Source organism: Aulonocara stuartgranti (genome assembly GCF_965226115.1).
Source record: "Aulonocara stuartgranti genome assembly, chromosome: 8".
Taxonomy (NCBI): Eukaryota; Metazoa; Chordata; class Actinopteri; order Cichliformes; family Cichlidae; genus Aulonocara; species Aulonocara stuartgranti.
The window spans coordinates 24,558,833-24,573,341 of NC_138959.1; the positions used below are offsets into that span (position 1 = coordinate 24,558,833).

General features: G+C 38.9%; 1 protein-coding gene and 1 long non-coding RNA gene across 7 annotated transcripts in view; one reads left to right on the plus strand and one right to left on the minus strand.

Moving 5' to 3' along the window:
• Nucleotides 1-14,509, plus strand: part of LOC309712689 — a 354,596-nt gene that overhangs the window by 191,147 nt on the left and 148,940 nt on the right. The window lies entirely within an intron of this gene.
• The window catches only part of LOC309712965 (arf-GAP with dual PH domain-containing protein 1), a 40,656-nt gene that overhangs the window by 7,372 nt on the left and 18,775 nt on the right, over nucleotides 1-14,509 (minus strand). For all 6 annotated transcript variants that reach the window (XM_082544213.1, XM_082544208.1, XM_082544211.1 and 3 more), the window contains 4 exons: nucleotides 10,884-10,975; nucleotides 6,115-6,197; nucleotides 1,261-1,373; nucleotides 1,006-1,152 (listed from right to left, as the gene is read on the minus strand). In XM_082544213.1, the coding sequence (XP_082400339.1) occupies nucleotides 1,006-1,152; nucleotides 1,261-1,373; nucleotides 6,115-6,197; nucleotides 10,884-10,972 (432 nt within the window). In that variant the 5' untranslated portion in view covers nucleotides 10,973-10,975. The remainder of the gene's footprint in view (nucleotides 1-1,005; nucleotides 1,153-1,260; nucleotides 1,374-6,114; nucleotides 6,198-10,883; nucleotides 10,976-14,509) is intronic.

Consider the following 14,509-nt stretch of genomic DNA (forward strand, 5'->3'; position numbering starts at 1 on the left):
ATCATGTGACAACCCCGTGGCTTTTGTACTTGCGCTTCGCTGTTCCACTTAAACGACGTATTGTTGTTGCCGTTAGCAATTAGCCTATCGTTCACTCAAAAGGCGCGATGGGTGCTTCGACTTATGAAAGACCCTCGGGAACGAATTAATTTGGTAAGTTGAGGTTCCACTGTATAAGAAACCTTGATTCTCTCCTCCATTTTAAATCCCTACTCAAAACCCATATTTTCAACTCTGCATATTCACTGTGAACCTGTTGTTTGTGTACGTTATCTTGTGCTCTTGTTTTCTTATTTTTCTTCTGTCATTGTTCTATTATGTGTTTTATTCTATTGTTAAGTGTCCTTGGATGTCTTGGCACTTTCAAATAAAATTTATTATTATTATTATTTATTTATTTATTTATTAATTATTATTATTATTATTATTTCAAAGGCTGTCATGCCTCCAAACGCGAAACACACCAACGATTTGGATGAGAACACGTTGTACAATTCACTTTATTTAAACTGAATTAATGTTGATGCAGAAGCCTGGTTTAAATTTGCCCTAAGGCCTTCTCCTTCTGGTCTTTCTCCCAGGTTTTCTGTCTTCTCTCCAATAAAAGCTAAAAAACAAAGAAGCTTTAAATGTCCTTGGAGAAGCGTGGAGAACTGTTCCTGAAGACTGAAAGAAAGCTGCCTAAGACACTCCAGGCTGTGGTGGAGACTTTCAAGCTTGTTAGAATTGTACAAACTCCCTATTTTCCAGATTCTTAGCAAAATATAAAGAAATGATGGAGGGCAAAGACTTTTGCACAGTATTGTGCTTTGTTCATAATCTAAGGCATAGTGTCCTCAAATTAAAGTCTGCACTCTGCCATCAGAGTCATCTTTTGAGGCCACAGATCTCCTCTGTGCTATTTTTAAAGCTCTGCGCGTGAGAAGCAGAAGCCCGTCATTTTAGTGTACATAGTAATTTGGAGTTACTTGTGCAGAAATGTGTGTAATACATGCACGTGCGTACCTTGGCGTCGCTGTGGTAAACAAAGATGTTCCTTGTGCTGTTGTCTTTCAGGTAGGTGATCTGCAGTCCGCAGGGGTTGCCAATCTTGGCAGGCTGGAAGGTGGCATTGAGGGTTTCTATTTTCATTATTGCCTTGGGATCTCTGGCCTTGACAGGAGCAGGGGTAAACAATGAATTGTAAAAGTCTCACATTCCTCAGTATGGCTGCTGTGCACCAAAGAGAAATTCTGCTATTGGCTGTATCGTGTTTCTTACATCCTGCTTGTTGAAGTATTTCAGCGCTCCCTCCCTCTCTGACAGGACAAACTTTCTGCTGAGAAACTGACCGTTGTCTCTTCCTCGTTTCCATAGAAACCCCTCTCGGTACCCTGGGTAGAAAGAAAAAAAGAAATAAATGTGTGTGTGTGTGGTAGGGGAGCTGGTACCATAAAGCCTTTATAGGAGACAGGAGATCAAACAGAGGAGACGTTTACAACAGTGATGGGGAGATATTGTAACTGGTTGTTGTCAGATGATACTTCAGTTAAGCTGAAATCAAAGATCGTTTGAAATCTCATTTATGCAGACAGCGAGGAAAAGGAGACGGCGTGCAAGAGCGAGAAAACACAGCAGAGCGGGAAGAAACAAACAGGGGAGGGGGTAAAAAAACAGCGTGAGTCAGCGCAGACGGTTTTTATTGTTTCTGTACATAGAACATGCTTTCCCATGTTAATGACATGCCGCACTATTTGTAGCCCTGTTATGTTTTCTTCTTCTCCTTTGGTCTATTTCAGTAAACCCCTCTGACTCACACTGCCTCTTCTTCTTGCTTTTATCTTCTATTTCTGTCGAGCTCTGATGTGTTTTTTTGTCTGGATCTATTTTTGCGAGTTAAAATTATAGGAAGCATAACCGGGTAGTCCTCCAAAGAAGCGACTAATTTACATTCAAGATGAAACTGAAATCCCTACACTGGGGAGGACAAATAAAGAGAGGGGGTTACGCTAAATAAAGTTTAGAAATTTCAATGAAATTCGAATTTGTCAAAAATTTCCCAAGTGCTTTTATAAAAGAGCAAGGGATTTTCAGCATAGCATTTTCTTTAAAGCTGAGACAGCATCATGCCGAAAACAAAAGCAATCAGTTTAGACTTTGTTGATGGTCACAAAGCAGAAGATGAACATACAAAATGATTAGAGTGTTTCAAAGTGTTTCAAAGTGTCAAGAACTGGAAAGAGAAGTAATATCAAGAAATTCAAAGACAGTCACAGAGTACAGAACAACCCTCGCAGAGGTAGGAAACAAGACTTCAAAGACTAGAAAGAAAAGTAGCGAGAGATGTGACTAAAGACCCCAGAGCAACTGCCAGGACACGAGTGAAGGACTCAGCCAAATAGGAATTGTAGAGGACAGGACAATCACCACAACCCTGTACAGAACCTGTATAGACTCAGAGGCTGAACCAAGAACTTCATTCCACAACCTGGATGCATACTGCAAGTTCATCTGATCGGATGAAACTAAACTGAAACTCTCTGGCCACAAAGATGCTGCTTATGTTTGGAGAGAAAAAGGAAGAGGTGTACAACCTAAAGCAGTAAGCAGAAAAACTGGGTCTGGATCTTCCAACATGGCAATGACCCAAAATATACGTGAACAAACACTCCTGGTGAAGAACCAAAGTAAGCGTTACTGACTGGTCTGCACAAAGGCCGGACTTGAATGCTATTGAAAATCTGTGGGATAAACTAAAGACCAAGGTCCATCTTGGAACACCACCAAATTTGGAGGAAGTCGAGAGATTCACCAAAGAGAAATGGGCTCGTTGAGAACTACAAGTAACAACTGCAGTCGAATTCTGTCCTCATCTGTATGAGGATTGTTTCACCTGCACTTACACGACTATTTAATCACACAGGTAGTTTCATTTGTTAAGCTATGAAGAGGCCAATGAAAACACCGCAGTGTGTCAAAAGCTTCTCCATTTCCAGGAAAGGTTTCAGTGGGTAACTGAAAAACCTCAATATCGCCGCAGTGGTAGCGTTTCTGGATAAATCAATGTTTTTTAAAATGAAACAATTTTCACATACACAGTTTAGTTTTAGCGGTTGATTTTATTCGCCAGCATTTTTTTGGGTGGAAGCATAAATGCCACCTATAAATAAAACCAAACATGGTCCGTCACAACCGAAAAAAAATAAACAAAAAGATGACGGCTGCTGGTAAAATAAACTGAAAAGCAGAGGTCAGCGATAACTATTACAACATAGTTTTATGACATAAACAAAAGGCAAATACCACTGCTAATATAAAAAAATAAGCTTACATAAAATTATGAACTGCAGCTTTACAGTTAAAAAGCTTGAGGAGTCATTTTCATATTCACTCACATTTCTTTACTTTACTGCTGTCTTTTCTATTCTTTTTATTAGCAGCCATTGATTACCTGTCTTCTATCTATTCATCTTCTGCACTCATTCTGCTCCATATATGCGTGTGTGTGTGTGTGTGTGTGTGTGTGTGTGTGTGTGTGTCTTTCCGTCTGTGACTTTCCGGCATGAAACATCCACCTACACTGGCGTTACCTCACCAATCAATAGCCCTCCTTGTCCCCACCCTCGCCTCCTTCTCTGACCTTTTTTTTCTCCTCCTCTTCTTTGCATATTAGATCAATGTTGGTCACTGTGCATTCCAGGTTACTGCATAAAGTCAATCTCAAACACACACAAACACACAAACACACACATATATTTATGTACATGCACCTCAAAATGAGTGATGACGTTACCACAAAGGCACAAATAGAGATGACAGAATGACTCATATCATTACACTCTGTTGTGTGTGTGTGTGTGTATTTGCGTTTGAGTGTGTGAGGGTGAGGTCACTGCAAGCCAATCAGAAAGCACCATCTTCATCAAGATGTGAAATGTATACTAGTACTCTACCCTCAGCCTCCACACACACACACACACACACACACACACACACACACACACACACACAAGCAAGCATACTCCTTTTAATGGCAGTTCCATTCACCAGCAGTGACAATTACAATGTCATTGCACGAATATGCTTTTAACCGCAAACATATACCACAACCATTTAGGAGGAGAAGGATGAAAATAATTGTCTGAGAGTCGTCAATGGATGTTTCAGGGTAATTGAATTTGTGCTACTGGCATCCACGGGGAAATGTTTACCCAAAGAGTTTTTCAAGGTTTTGCTTATCGAAGAGTAAACAGTGCAAGCCTGGCACCACAGCAGACCGGCCACTTTGCAGTCTCTTTTTGAGGTATGCTTGCTTGAGCATAGATGTGTTCATCTTATGTAGTTCTAGCTTGAGCGAGCACATTTACTGCTACAAAAAGCCTAAAAGTGGCTATATACATTTAAATGTGAAGACATTAGAGGTAACACACAAAGTACTTTAACCCACGTCCCCAACCAAGTCAGAGTTCATGTGTTTTGTATCCATGCGCCAAAATGCTTCTTGTACAGAATTACCAAAAACTGCAGTTCCTCTAAATGGCCACTTGAGGCTGATTACGAAATAATAAAATTCAAATATTTACAGCCTCTTACAAAAAGGTTTTTTTCTCTATAGTTAAAGTATAATAAAAGCAATAAAAGATGATGCATAATATATAGGATAATATACGACTTTTAAGATAAATACTGATATTTGATGATTTAACCATCTGACATTCCAACATGTCAGCTGATATTTTTTTTCTTTTAGACAAATGAAATATAAACATATTTTCTTAACATTTGTTATGTGTAGCTATTTATTTTATCCTTTACGCTCTGCCTGACTCTGCTTGGATCAGCTGATTGTTGTGTTTGTGTTGTTTCAAACACATGTTCACCAGCAGGAAAGTTACGTTGCGCCCTCTAATGGACAAACTATGCAACGTCATCCGTCATAACATGGCTGAAGGGTGTTTCTCTCTCTCCTCTTTACATTTAAATGTTCACTTACCGACTTTTATAAATGTAGCTATATCAGCAAATTATTGCTGATCGATATTAGCAAATAATATCAGCCTGCCAGTAAGTCTAGCTTTATAGCTATCATCCCCAGTTTCTTTGGATGGATGAACTGATAAATAATATGGCTTACTGTGAGTGCCAGGCTGTCCGAGGAGTTTGTGTTACAGCTTTGGTGAGTAAAGCTGGAATTTTATTGGTCTGATACTAAGCACTAATTATCAGGCATGCAATTCTTATAGGGCCTACATTACAATATAAAGCGCCTTGATGTGACTGTTGTTCTGATTTGGTGCTGTATAAATAAAATTTAATTGAAATGAGTTGAATGCCTGTGAATTGAACCCATCCAGTTTATGAATGCCGCTTTAGCTCCAGAAACCACAAGCAGTATCATAATGATTATGGTACATGCATCTTTTACATACAGTCTTTGTCTGTTCTCGAGTACTATTGCCCAGTGCTTCTACTGTTGTGGTGGATGGATATGAAGAGACAGTTGAGCAGTCGGACGTTATCTGAAGACCTCCTCCCCAACAGGGATGAGCTGTTTTCAACTCATAAACATGACGTGACATTTTAATATTTTTTTGAAAGACGTGTTGAAGGAATATTTTGATTTTGGAAATAGGCTTTTTCATTTTTGAGTCTCGCCATCTCCGTGAGGTTTCCAGGCAACCAGTGGACATGCAGATTAAACAAACAGGATGTGCTGATTAGTGGGCTTTAGGGGTCTCTCAGCAGTGGCTTCATATTTACCGTAAACACATGAGCCGCGTCAATCCTTTTATCTAACTCTAAGCAAGTGTGCAATTTCCTAAAATGTCAAACTGCTCCTCTAACACTGTTTCTTACATTGCTGGGATAAAGCCATTGCAGTGCGTAGGCGATTATTAATTATTCAGTCCTGCCTGATGCTGTCTTATTTTGCTCTTGTTTTCGGTCATCACCGGGTCAAAAGATCTGAACTGAAACCAATTCCTCAGTTTCTGTTTCTGACTTTGGAATACTGCAAGTGTTTTCATCTTTTACAGGCAAAAAAAAGGAAAAAAGCCAGCAGTTACAGTGATGTGTAGGAACATATAGATTGATGAGGACTTTTATACAAAGCCTTCCTTATCAGTATGCACGTACCTGCAGAGTATGGCTCTTGCTTCTCGATAAATTCAAACTCGTTCCTTTCGTACTTGGCTCTGATCCACTGCTCTCTCAGCAGTCTGGAGACACGATGAAAACACACAGTTAGCTTTTATGTGAATTGCACACTCATCATCAATTGCTCTGATGTACACAAACTTAAAATGATTTCTTTCTTTGTCAGTTAGACGTACACACTGTTACTTTTTACTGCTCAGGAGTCTTACTTTGCTTACAGCATGACCTCATAGAAATGAAGACAGACATATTTAAACACAGTGACCTTGACCCTTGACTGCCAAAATCAAATTATTTCACACTAGGGCTGCCACGATTTGTCGACTAGTCACGATTACGTCGACTATCAAAATCGTCGACGACTGATTTAATAGTCGACGCGTCGTTTGAAACTTTGTACGATCACAAAAGACGCAGGAATAAGTAGCAGGATTTAAGAGTGTAATAACGGACTGAAACAGAAGATGGCAGCATTGCATGTACAAGGATGTCAGCTACCGTTAAACCCCGAAGAAGAAGAAGAAGAAGTAGCTCTGTCCCAGAATTCATAGCGCGGCCCAGCGCAGTTTCCAACAATGGCGGCAGCTAGTTAGTTTTAATGTTACTCTTATTATTCTTTCTGGGTCACAAAATAAACGTTTAACATATTTTCAGGTGAGAATGTAGCTGTGTAAACCTCAAATATCTGCTCAGTTTATCAGGACACCACATATTTTCAAAAGCGCTCCGACGTTTTCGGAGACATCTGTTACCCACTAGCTCGTTAGCGAGCCGGGGGCTAGGCTCACTAGCGCCGTGAGAACACCGGACTCCCCGCAAATCGTTTTCAAACCCACCGCCGTCTTTCGCTACTCAGGTTAAATATATATGAGTCACTTAGATAACTTAAAATTTTATTGTTTGGCTTTTTTTTTTTAGTATTTTATTTGTTCCTGAGTAAATCAGTTTGTCTGAGATTAAAGTTATAGTTTTTACACAGCTGAATAAACGTCAAGCAGACAGCTGATTATCAGAAGTGTGAGATGCTCCAGAATATACTCCAGTGTCCTGTTATATTTTAGATAGCAAGGAGTTTATTAAACTTCACCGAAACAATCTGCAAATTTCATTAAAATTTAATAAACTATCATCTTGTCTTTATTTTTAGTTAGCACAGACCTTAAACACTTAAAGCTGTAAGCTAATGATAGTTATATAAGAGCAGATGCTGCTGGTGCAATAAGCTGTAGTTTTACGTCTAATGGATGATGATCTGATTAGTCGACTAATCGCAAAAATAATCGGTGACTAGTCGACTATCAAAATAATCGTTTGTGGCAGCCCTAGTGAACAGATCAAAACACTGACAGAATCCATGGATGGCAGGCTTTTGAGTGTCCTTGCAAAGAAAGGTGGCTATATTGGTCGCTGATTTGTTTTTGTTTTGTTTTTGAATGTCAGAAATGTATATTTGTGAATGTGGAGATGTTATATTGGTTTCACTGGTAAAAATAAATAATTGAAATGGGTATATATTTGTTTTTTGTTAAGTTGCCTAATAATTCTGCACAGTAATAGTCACCTGCACACACAGATATCCCCCTAAAATAGCTAAAACTAAAAACAAACTAAAAACTACTTCCAAAAACATTCAGCTTTGATATTAATGAGTTTTTTGGGTTCATTGAGAACATGGTTGTTGTTCAATAATAAAATTATTCCTCAAAAATACAACTTGCCTAATAATTCTGCACTCCCTGTATAGTCATGTGAAGTGAATGTGATTGACTTTCTTCTATTTCTGATCACCATGTCACTGTGAATCGCTTTCATTGTGGACTCAAATTTACACAGAGAGGCATACAGGCTCACTCTCACATTCACAGCTATGGCCAATTTAGAATCACTACTTAACCTAATCAACACGTCTTCGGTCTGTAGGACAAAGCCAGAATATATAGAGGGAAATTACAAAGGAACAGCAACACCCTATTGTCCCCAGTTCTAAAGACCTTGGACACACTACATGGTTTTATTCTTCACTTTTCAGTCACTGGCTTTCACCTCCAAGATAAACTGCTACTCTGAGGACATTTGTGTTTAAACTTGAATCTTCTTATTGTCTAACAAGCAAGCTGGCAAAGGTCTTCTCTTACTTGTTCTCCTGGCAGTTCACAAATGCCAAATGCATAACTCCTGGCTTCCAACTTGAATTTTCTGACTTAACCATGCAGTCACCTGTATGCTTTCCCAACACATAGAGGAGATTAAAATAGTGGAATACTGTGATGAAATATGTAAGACCCATGTGCAGCACCAAAAACCTTCTTGCCACTTCTTTGGTCATTAGTGATTACCACAGCTGACCACAGTTGAATAGATGATGACGACTGGTCTGCAACCACTTGCAAATTGCCTACCAAGCGATAAGAGCATTTGCCTTCAGAGCAAAAATTGAGCTTTTAGAAATGTGTGCATGTTAGTGGTAGGGCACAACCAAAGCAACACAAAGGTTTTTGTCTCTGCACCCTCTTTGGGACCTACTTCACCCAAGCAAAAGCAAGCAACTTCCCAAAACCACTTGCCAACCAGATTGGGAATACACATTTTCCCCTACTAACCAGAGGTTGACAAATGGTTGCTTACCAGTTTCTATGCTTTACTGACCAAACAAAAACTGATCATATCTCATCAAATTGATTATAAGATATAGTTAAGTGGCTTTTTATGGTCACTGTAATTCTGCTGACAGCCTAAGGAGGAAGAAGAAACTTCCGGACAGCTTCAGTCTCCCGTCAAAATAAAATTGAATTGTTAAATAATCTAAGCCATATCAAAAAAATGTCACAAATATCATCATCATTAATAAAATGCTTACAGCAATAGAAGTATATCCCGGAATAGGAGGAGGGTATGACATGTACCTTTACAAGAATGTGCTTTACATGTTATTTTTTCATAAACCTCTTCCTTAGTTTTACAATGGCCATGGCAGCACTTTTAAACTTCTTAATTCATCCCTGCTGCATCTTTAAATTTGTTACTTAATCCTCAATAAAACAGAATAATGGAATATCCATTAAGCTTATACTCATATAACACTCATAGATATCTATTGCAATGCAACTCAAAGCAACCTGATCACAGCCTTATACCAAAGCCTAATGTAAAGGTGGCAATCTCATTTTTAAACCTTCTTCCTTCTCACTGATAAAAAACAAACAAAAAGGCAGCTCATCGCCATGCCAACAATCTCTCTCATCCCGTTTCCTTCTCTGCCTCTCCCCAGCATGCTCTAAATGGCTCACACCATCTCTTTTTCTGCACAGAGGAAATACATTAACTATTCTATCAACATTTAGAGGTAAACATTCTTGGCAAATTTTTCTTCAAATGACACCCAATGATGACACTGGGTGAGAGCACAAACAGACAGCTGATACTGAGAAGGGTATTTCTCTCACTTCTAGTTCTAGGCTTTCTGTCAGTCTTTTGGATTCTCTTGGTTGTTTCTTTTCATTAAATTTACTGGAAGACAGGGAGACAAATGGAACAACACTCCTAAAATGCCAAGAAATGAAAGCCTTGCTACCTCAAGTACTATTTGAGGCTGATTCAAAGCGCATGCTGGTGCAATGTGTACTACATAACAGCCTCCAGAATATTCAGAAATGCTGAATAAAACCCCTGCAGATTTACAGTAAAAATAATAACATAAACAAAACCACACTGCTTTTCATGGCCTTTCATACACACAAAAAATAAGAGAATGTGATGCTTCCTGATCACTGTGATTAACACGTGATATAACACATGATACACAATCTACAGCTGTTTCCTGAACAAACATGCAGCTTCTTTTTAGCTCAAATGCTATAAAAGTACACTGCAATTAGCTGTCCAGCACCAAACGGTGGCCGACGTTAGCGCCTAGCTAATAGGTATAGCAGCACGTTTAGCTCTGTGTGTATTACATGCACATACCAGCTACTATCAGAAAACTTTGCACCACAAATGAACACAATCACACAAGTATAGTCATAATGAATTAATTGGCCTAAACCCAAGTCGCTGTTATGAATGTTCTTATAACTTGTTGCTGTTGCTTCTGCTTTTTTCAGAGCAGCCATTGTGATTTCTTTAAGTACAGAAAGCACTAGTTCACTCTACCTTCATTAGGCCTTTAAGAAAGAATGTAATACTTGCAAAGCTAATATAATAATTAAGTAGATTTCCCAACCTTTTCATTACACATTATTCTGTATTCAACTTTGAAAATGTACAAAAGTGGACTTTACACTACAGGAAGCATAGAGGGAAACAAGATGGGTTTGGTTTTGCCACGTGGGCAACTAAATGACAACGGAGATAAGACTGGTAGTTATCAAGAGGACAGAAATGGCAGTTGTTTGTGTTGTCTTCTCTGGGTTTAGCTAATCATCCTTGTCTAGTAGTTTTAGGGCTGTGTCCTGTGCCTCCACTTAGCCCAGAACATATACTTTTTTCTACAAACCAAAACAGCCCTAAGAAATGTCCTAAATAGTGGTTCCTGCTGTCCTGACACACAGAAAAAACAAGTTCCTTTGACAGGAAAGGGCCTAACATCAGTTCACTCAGTCCTAGCACACAGTCACCCGCTAGCTAACAAAAAAGAATAAGCTAATTTAACATTAGACATAAACTGGTTATGCAACTATAAAAACTTTATACACACAAGGCTGTGTTTTCTAGTGTTCGTGTTTTGAGATTAATTTGAAAGGTGTACTTACTTGCAGTCAGTGTGTGTTGGTCTATAGTAGAAAGCCGGAACCTTCTGCTCATATTTGGCCTTGGCTGCACTGTTTCCCATTGCAGCCATTAACTGAAAGGAAAACAGAAAGAAAAACCTAGTCATCAAAACACTGTCCGCAGCTCAATATTTAATACTGCATTTCAGATATCAAGGTTAAATGGAAAACCAGATACATTTTATCTACCCAGTTTTTAATGAACCATAATTTTGCTATACTTTACTTGGGGACATAACTGCATTAAGTTTATTATATTTATAGTAATAGCAGCACCAGTAATATTGGTTTTAATCCTATTACTATCATTAACAATAATAACAGGAAGAAAAAATTCACATTTAACTTTAAATTAGATTAAAAACAGTGGGCTATAGCACAGAAAACCTTAAGTATGTTAGAACTTGTTCACTTGACAATAAGGCTCTGGCTTTCTTATGGGATTAAGGATGGAAATGGCCACACTGCATTGGGACACATTTTCCTCCTGCCCTTGTTCCCTCCGTCGTACATTTCATCCTAGGATAATCCCTTAGCTCAATCCAGCTGGCACAATCCCTCAGTACGCTTCTTCTTATCCTTTAAGGGACTTTGGGGAATGATGCAGCACTGTGGCATTTTATTGTGAACGTCAAATAGAAGCAGATTTCTAAAGAAAGCCACTGAAATTCAGCTCATGTGACGAATGATGAATTTGGCACCTTGAATGAACATGAAATCAATCAATGTTGAATCAGCTGTTCCTGTCATTTGGTATAATCACCTCTGTACCACATCCATTCACTGTATTCCTCTCCTTCATGTGAATTTTTAACTCCACCAGACGGCTGAAAAAAAAAACACTCGCAACTGTCTCAAGCTTCTGCGGAGCATGACCTTCAGTTACGGCTAAACCCAATCTTCATGATAACATGGTTAACGCTGCAATAGCACATGAGACTGGATGACTTCTCGTTATCTACAGTCTAATTTATTATAGATCCAACTGCTTAAGCACATACATATCCATAAAAATAGCAAAGCTGATTCAATTTATATACTGATAAATATGCAGCAGTGTGCAGTGTAGTCTGGGCAAGGATAAAAAAAAAAGAACGTGCATAATGCATAAAGTGTAACTGAGATTGAATCAGCCACACAAAGCAAGGTGAAAGCTCCAGCTCGACTTCATCCTGGTAACTTATGAGACCCCAGTTAGTACAAGTAATGACAAAAGCCCACAAAGGAGGACTGCTTCCCTTGATCCTGCTTGCCTGCCCCCTCACTTATTTGCATTTAGATGCAATATTTGAGTCATGGTTTTGGGTTTCTGTTGTGCCCCTTCCCATTTTATTTTCTCATTTTTAGTGATGTATGTATCTAGTTACTTTGTTCTTTTTTCACATCAGTTTTCACCAGTTACATACTCTTTTACTATATATACTTCTTTGTCTCTCTGTAACATGCCAGATTGTCTTGGAAGTTAAGCTTTCTAGACAGTTTCCTAGTTATATTCCTCATATTCTCTTCCTGGAGTTGTATTCCTTGTGCTTCTTGTTCATATCCTCATTGTTACCCTTCGGGACTTTTTTCTGCACTTTTTCTTGGTCTTCGCCTGGATTGCTAGCTCTGTCGGTGTATGACCAGCCTTTAATTAAAAATGAGATTCTGGTGTATTATGTGGTGTCTTATGTTATATTTTTGAGCCTGCTCCGTTACGCCATTAAAAGCAAGGGTAAGATAATGTGTCCAGATACAGATTAAACATTAGTACATGGTGTAAATAAAGCCTAATGTGGTATTATAATTCCAAAACAAAATGAAGTAATATCCTTGTGATTTGTAGCACCTAGCTGAACACAACCACAGACACATTTCCACTGATCCCAATAGAAGCCATGTTCAGTTAATAAAGTGAATACTGCTGTGGTTCCTCCGATTACTGACATTTTATTGGTATGGGACCAAAACAGAGCTCCAGAGGTCTCAACAGTGATCTCAAAATCATCCTAAAACACTCCCAATTATATTAACCCAAACGCACGTCACAAAGCCCTCGTGTATTCCCGTACCTCAATCAAATGTATCCCCCATCCGCCAATAAATGTGCTTTTGTTCTGGTTTTATCCAAATGCTCTGTCCTTCCTGTGTATTCTTCTTCCATTTTCCTTGCTAACACCCTCACTGCTCACCCCTTAAGTCAAATCCCCATAACATCCCAATTACTGTCCTCCCACATCTTCAACCTTCCTGGTGACTCACATCACCGCCCCCTGAGTCCCTTTTTGTCACAGACTGACAGTCTTTGAGCGACAACACTGTTTCATTCACGGACAACTTTATTTATCCCCAGCAGAGTACAGAAGTCCAAATATGCATTCTGTGTTTACACATTTGCAGGGGCGGTACTAGGATGCCTTGAAGATGTATTCTGACCGGGACATGATCGCAAGGCACACAAGGGAAAAGAGCAAACTATTATTTTACTAATAATGCTTATTGATCCATATGGTGAGATATTCTCCTTCCACTGGGAAGTCAGAGTTAGGCTGAAGGTCAGAATTATGGAGCTGGTTAGAATTCACATATCAGGGCACAGGCATCACAGCAAATCTAAGTATTATTGGAAGATCAATACTGGCTGTATCAAGCCACATGAGACTCTGACTCTTATCATGCAGCATTTTGTTCTATGCTGAAGAAAAACACTATGGCTAATCTAGAAATATAATGAATGTGTCAACAGACAGAGATGCCCTGGGTTTCAAAAATCCACCACTTTTCCTTTAAATGACATCGCTCCTCCTCATTTTTTTAATTCTGTCACATTATCCATAGTCCATATCACATGTCCATTGACTGGGTTGTTTCCATAGAAACAATAGTGATGCTTAAGCTTCAGTTACCATGGTTTTTGTTTTTGTCTGAATGTATTTGGTACAGTCACATATCAAATATGCACGCTTATATTGGGATTTGCACATATTCGTGAAGAATTAAGAATTCTAGCAGTTATTTCAATCGACTCATAACAAAATATAAACATTTAAACTCAGCTGATATAAAACATTGATAGTTTATTCACTTCTCTGAGTTAATAAACTGTTTGGCTTGAAGTTACCCATAGGCAGCAAAGATTAACGTTTGCACCGCCGCCATCTTGGTTTTAAAAAACTGGATGTAACAAAGAAGAGCAATTCTGATTGTGAAACTGCTTGCTCACTGGGTAATGACTTGCCTTTCCACGTTGCTAACTAACATACCATGGATAATATCCCTTTTTGGAACACAGTATGACCCAAAAGTGACTGAGCCCATAAATTCATAAAGAAAGTTTTTACAGAAGTCGAGACAGAAAGCTGCTTTCCCATAGATTTCTATTCAGGTTCCTCATGTGATGTCATGCGGAAGTGACACAGTCACTGGTTGTATCACCTCCAGTGATACATCATGTATTCCCCCACTGGTTGGCAGTGGTTTCTGGAGGTTGCTGGCTCCTGCCAGCTGAAATCAGTTGCCAGCAATATCCTAGTGAATTCTTTGGTTGCTAGCAGAATCCCAGCACTAATAGTTCCTATTAGCCGAGCAATAATACGACTTGAAAAAGTGTGATAAAAACTGGAAATGAA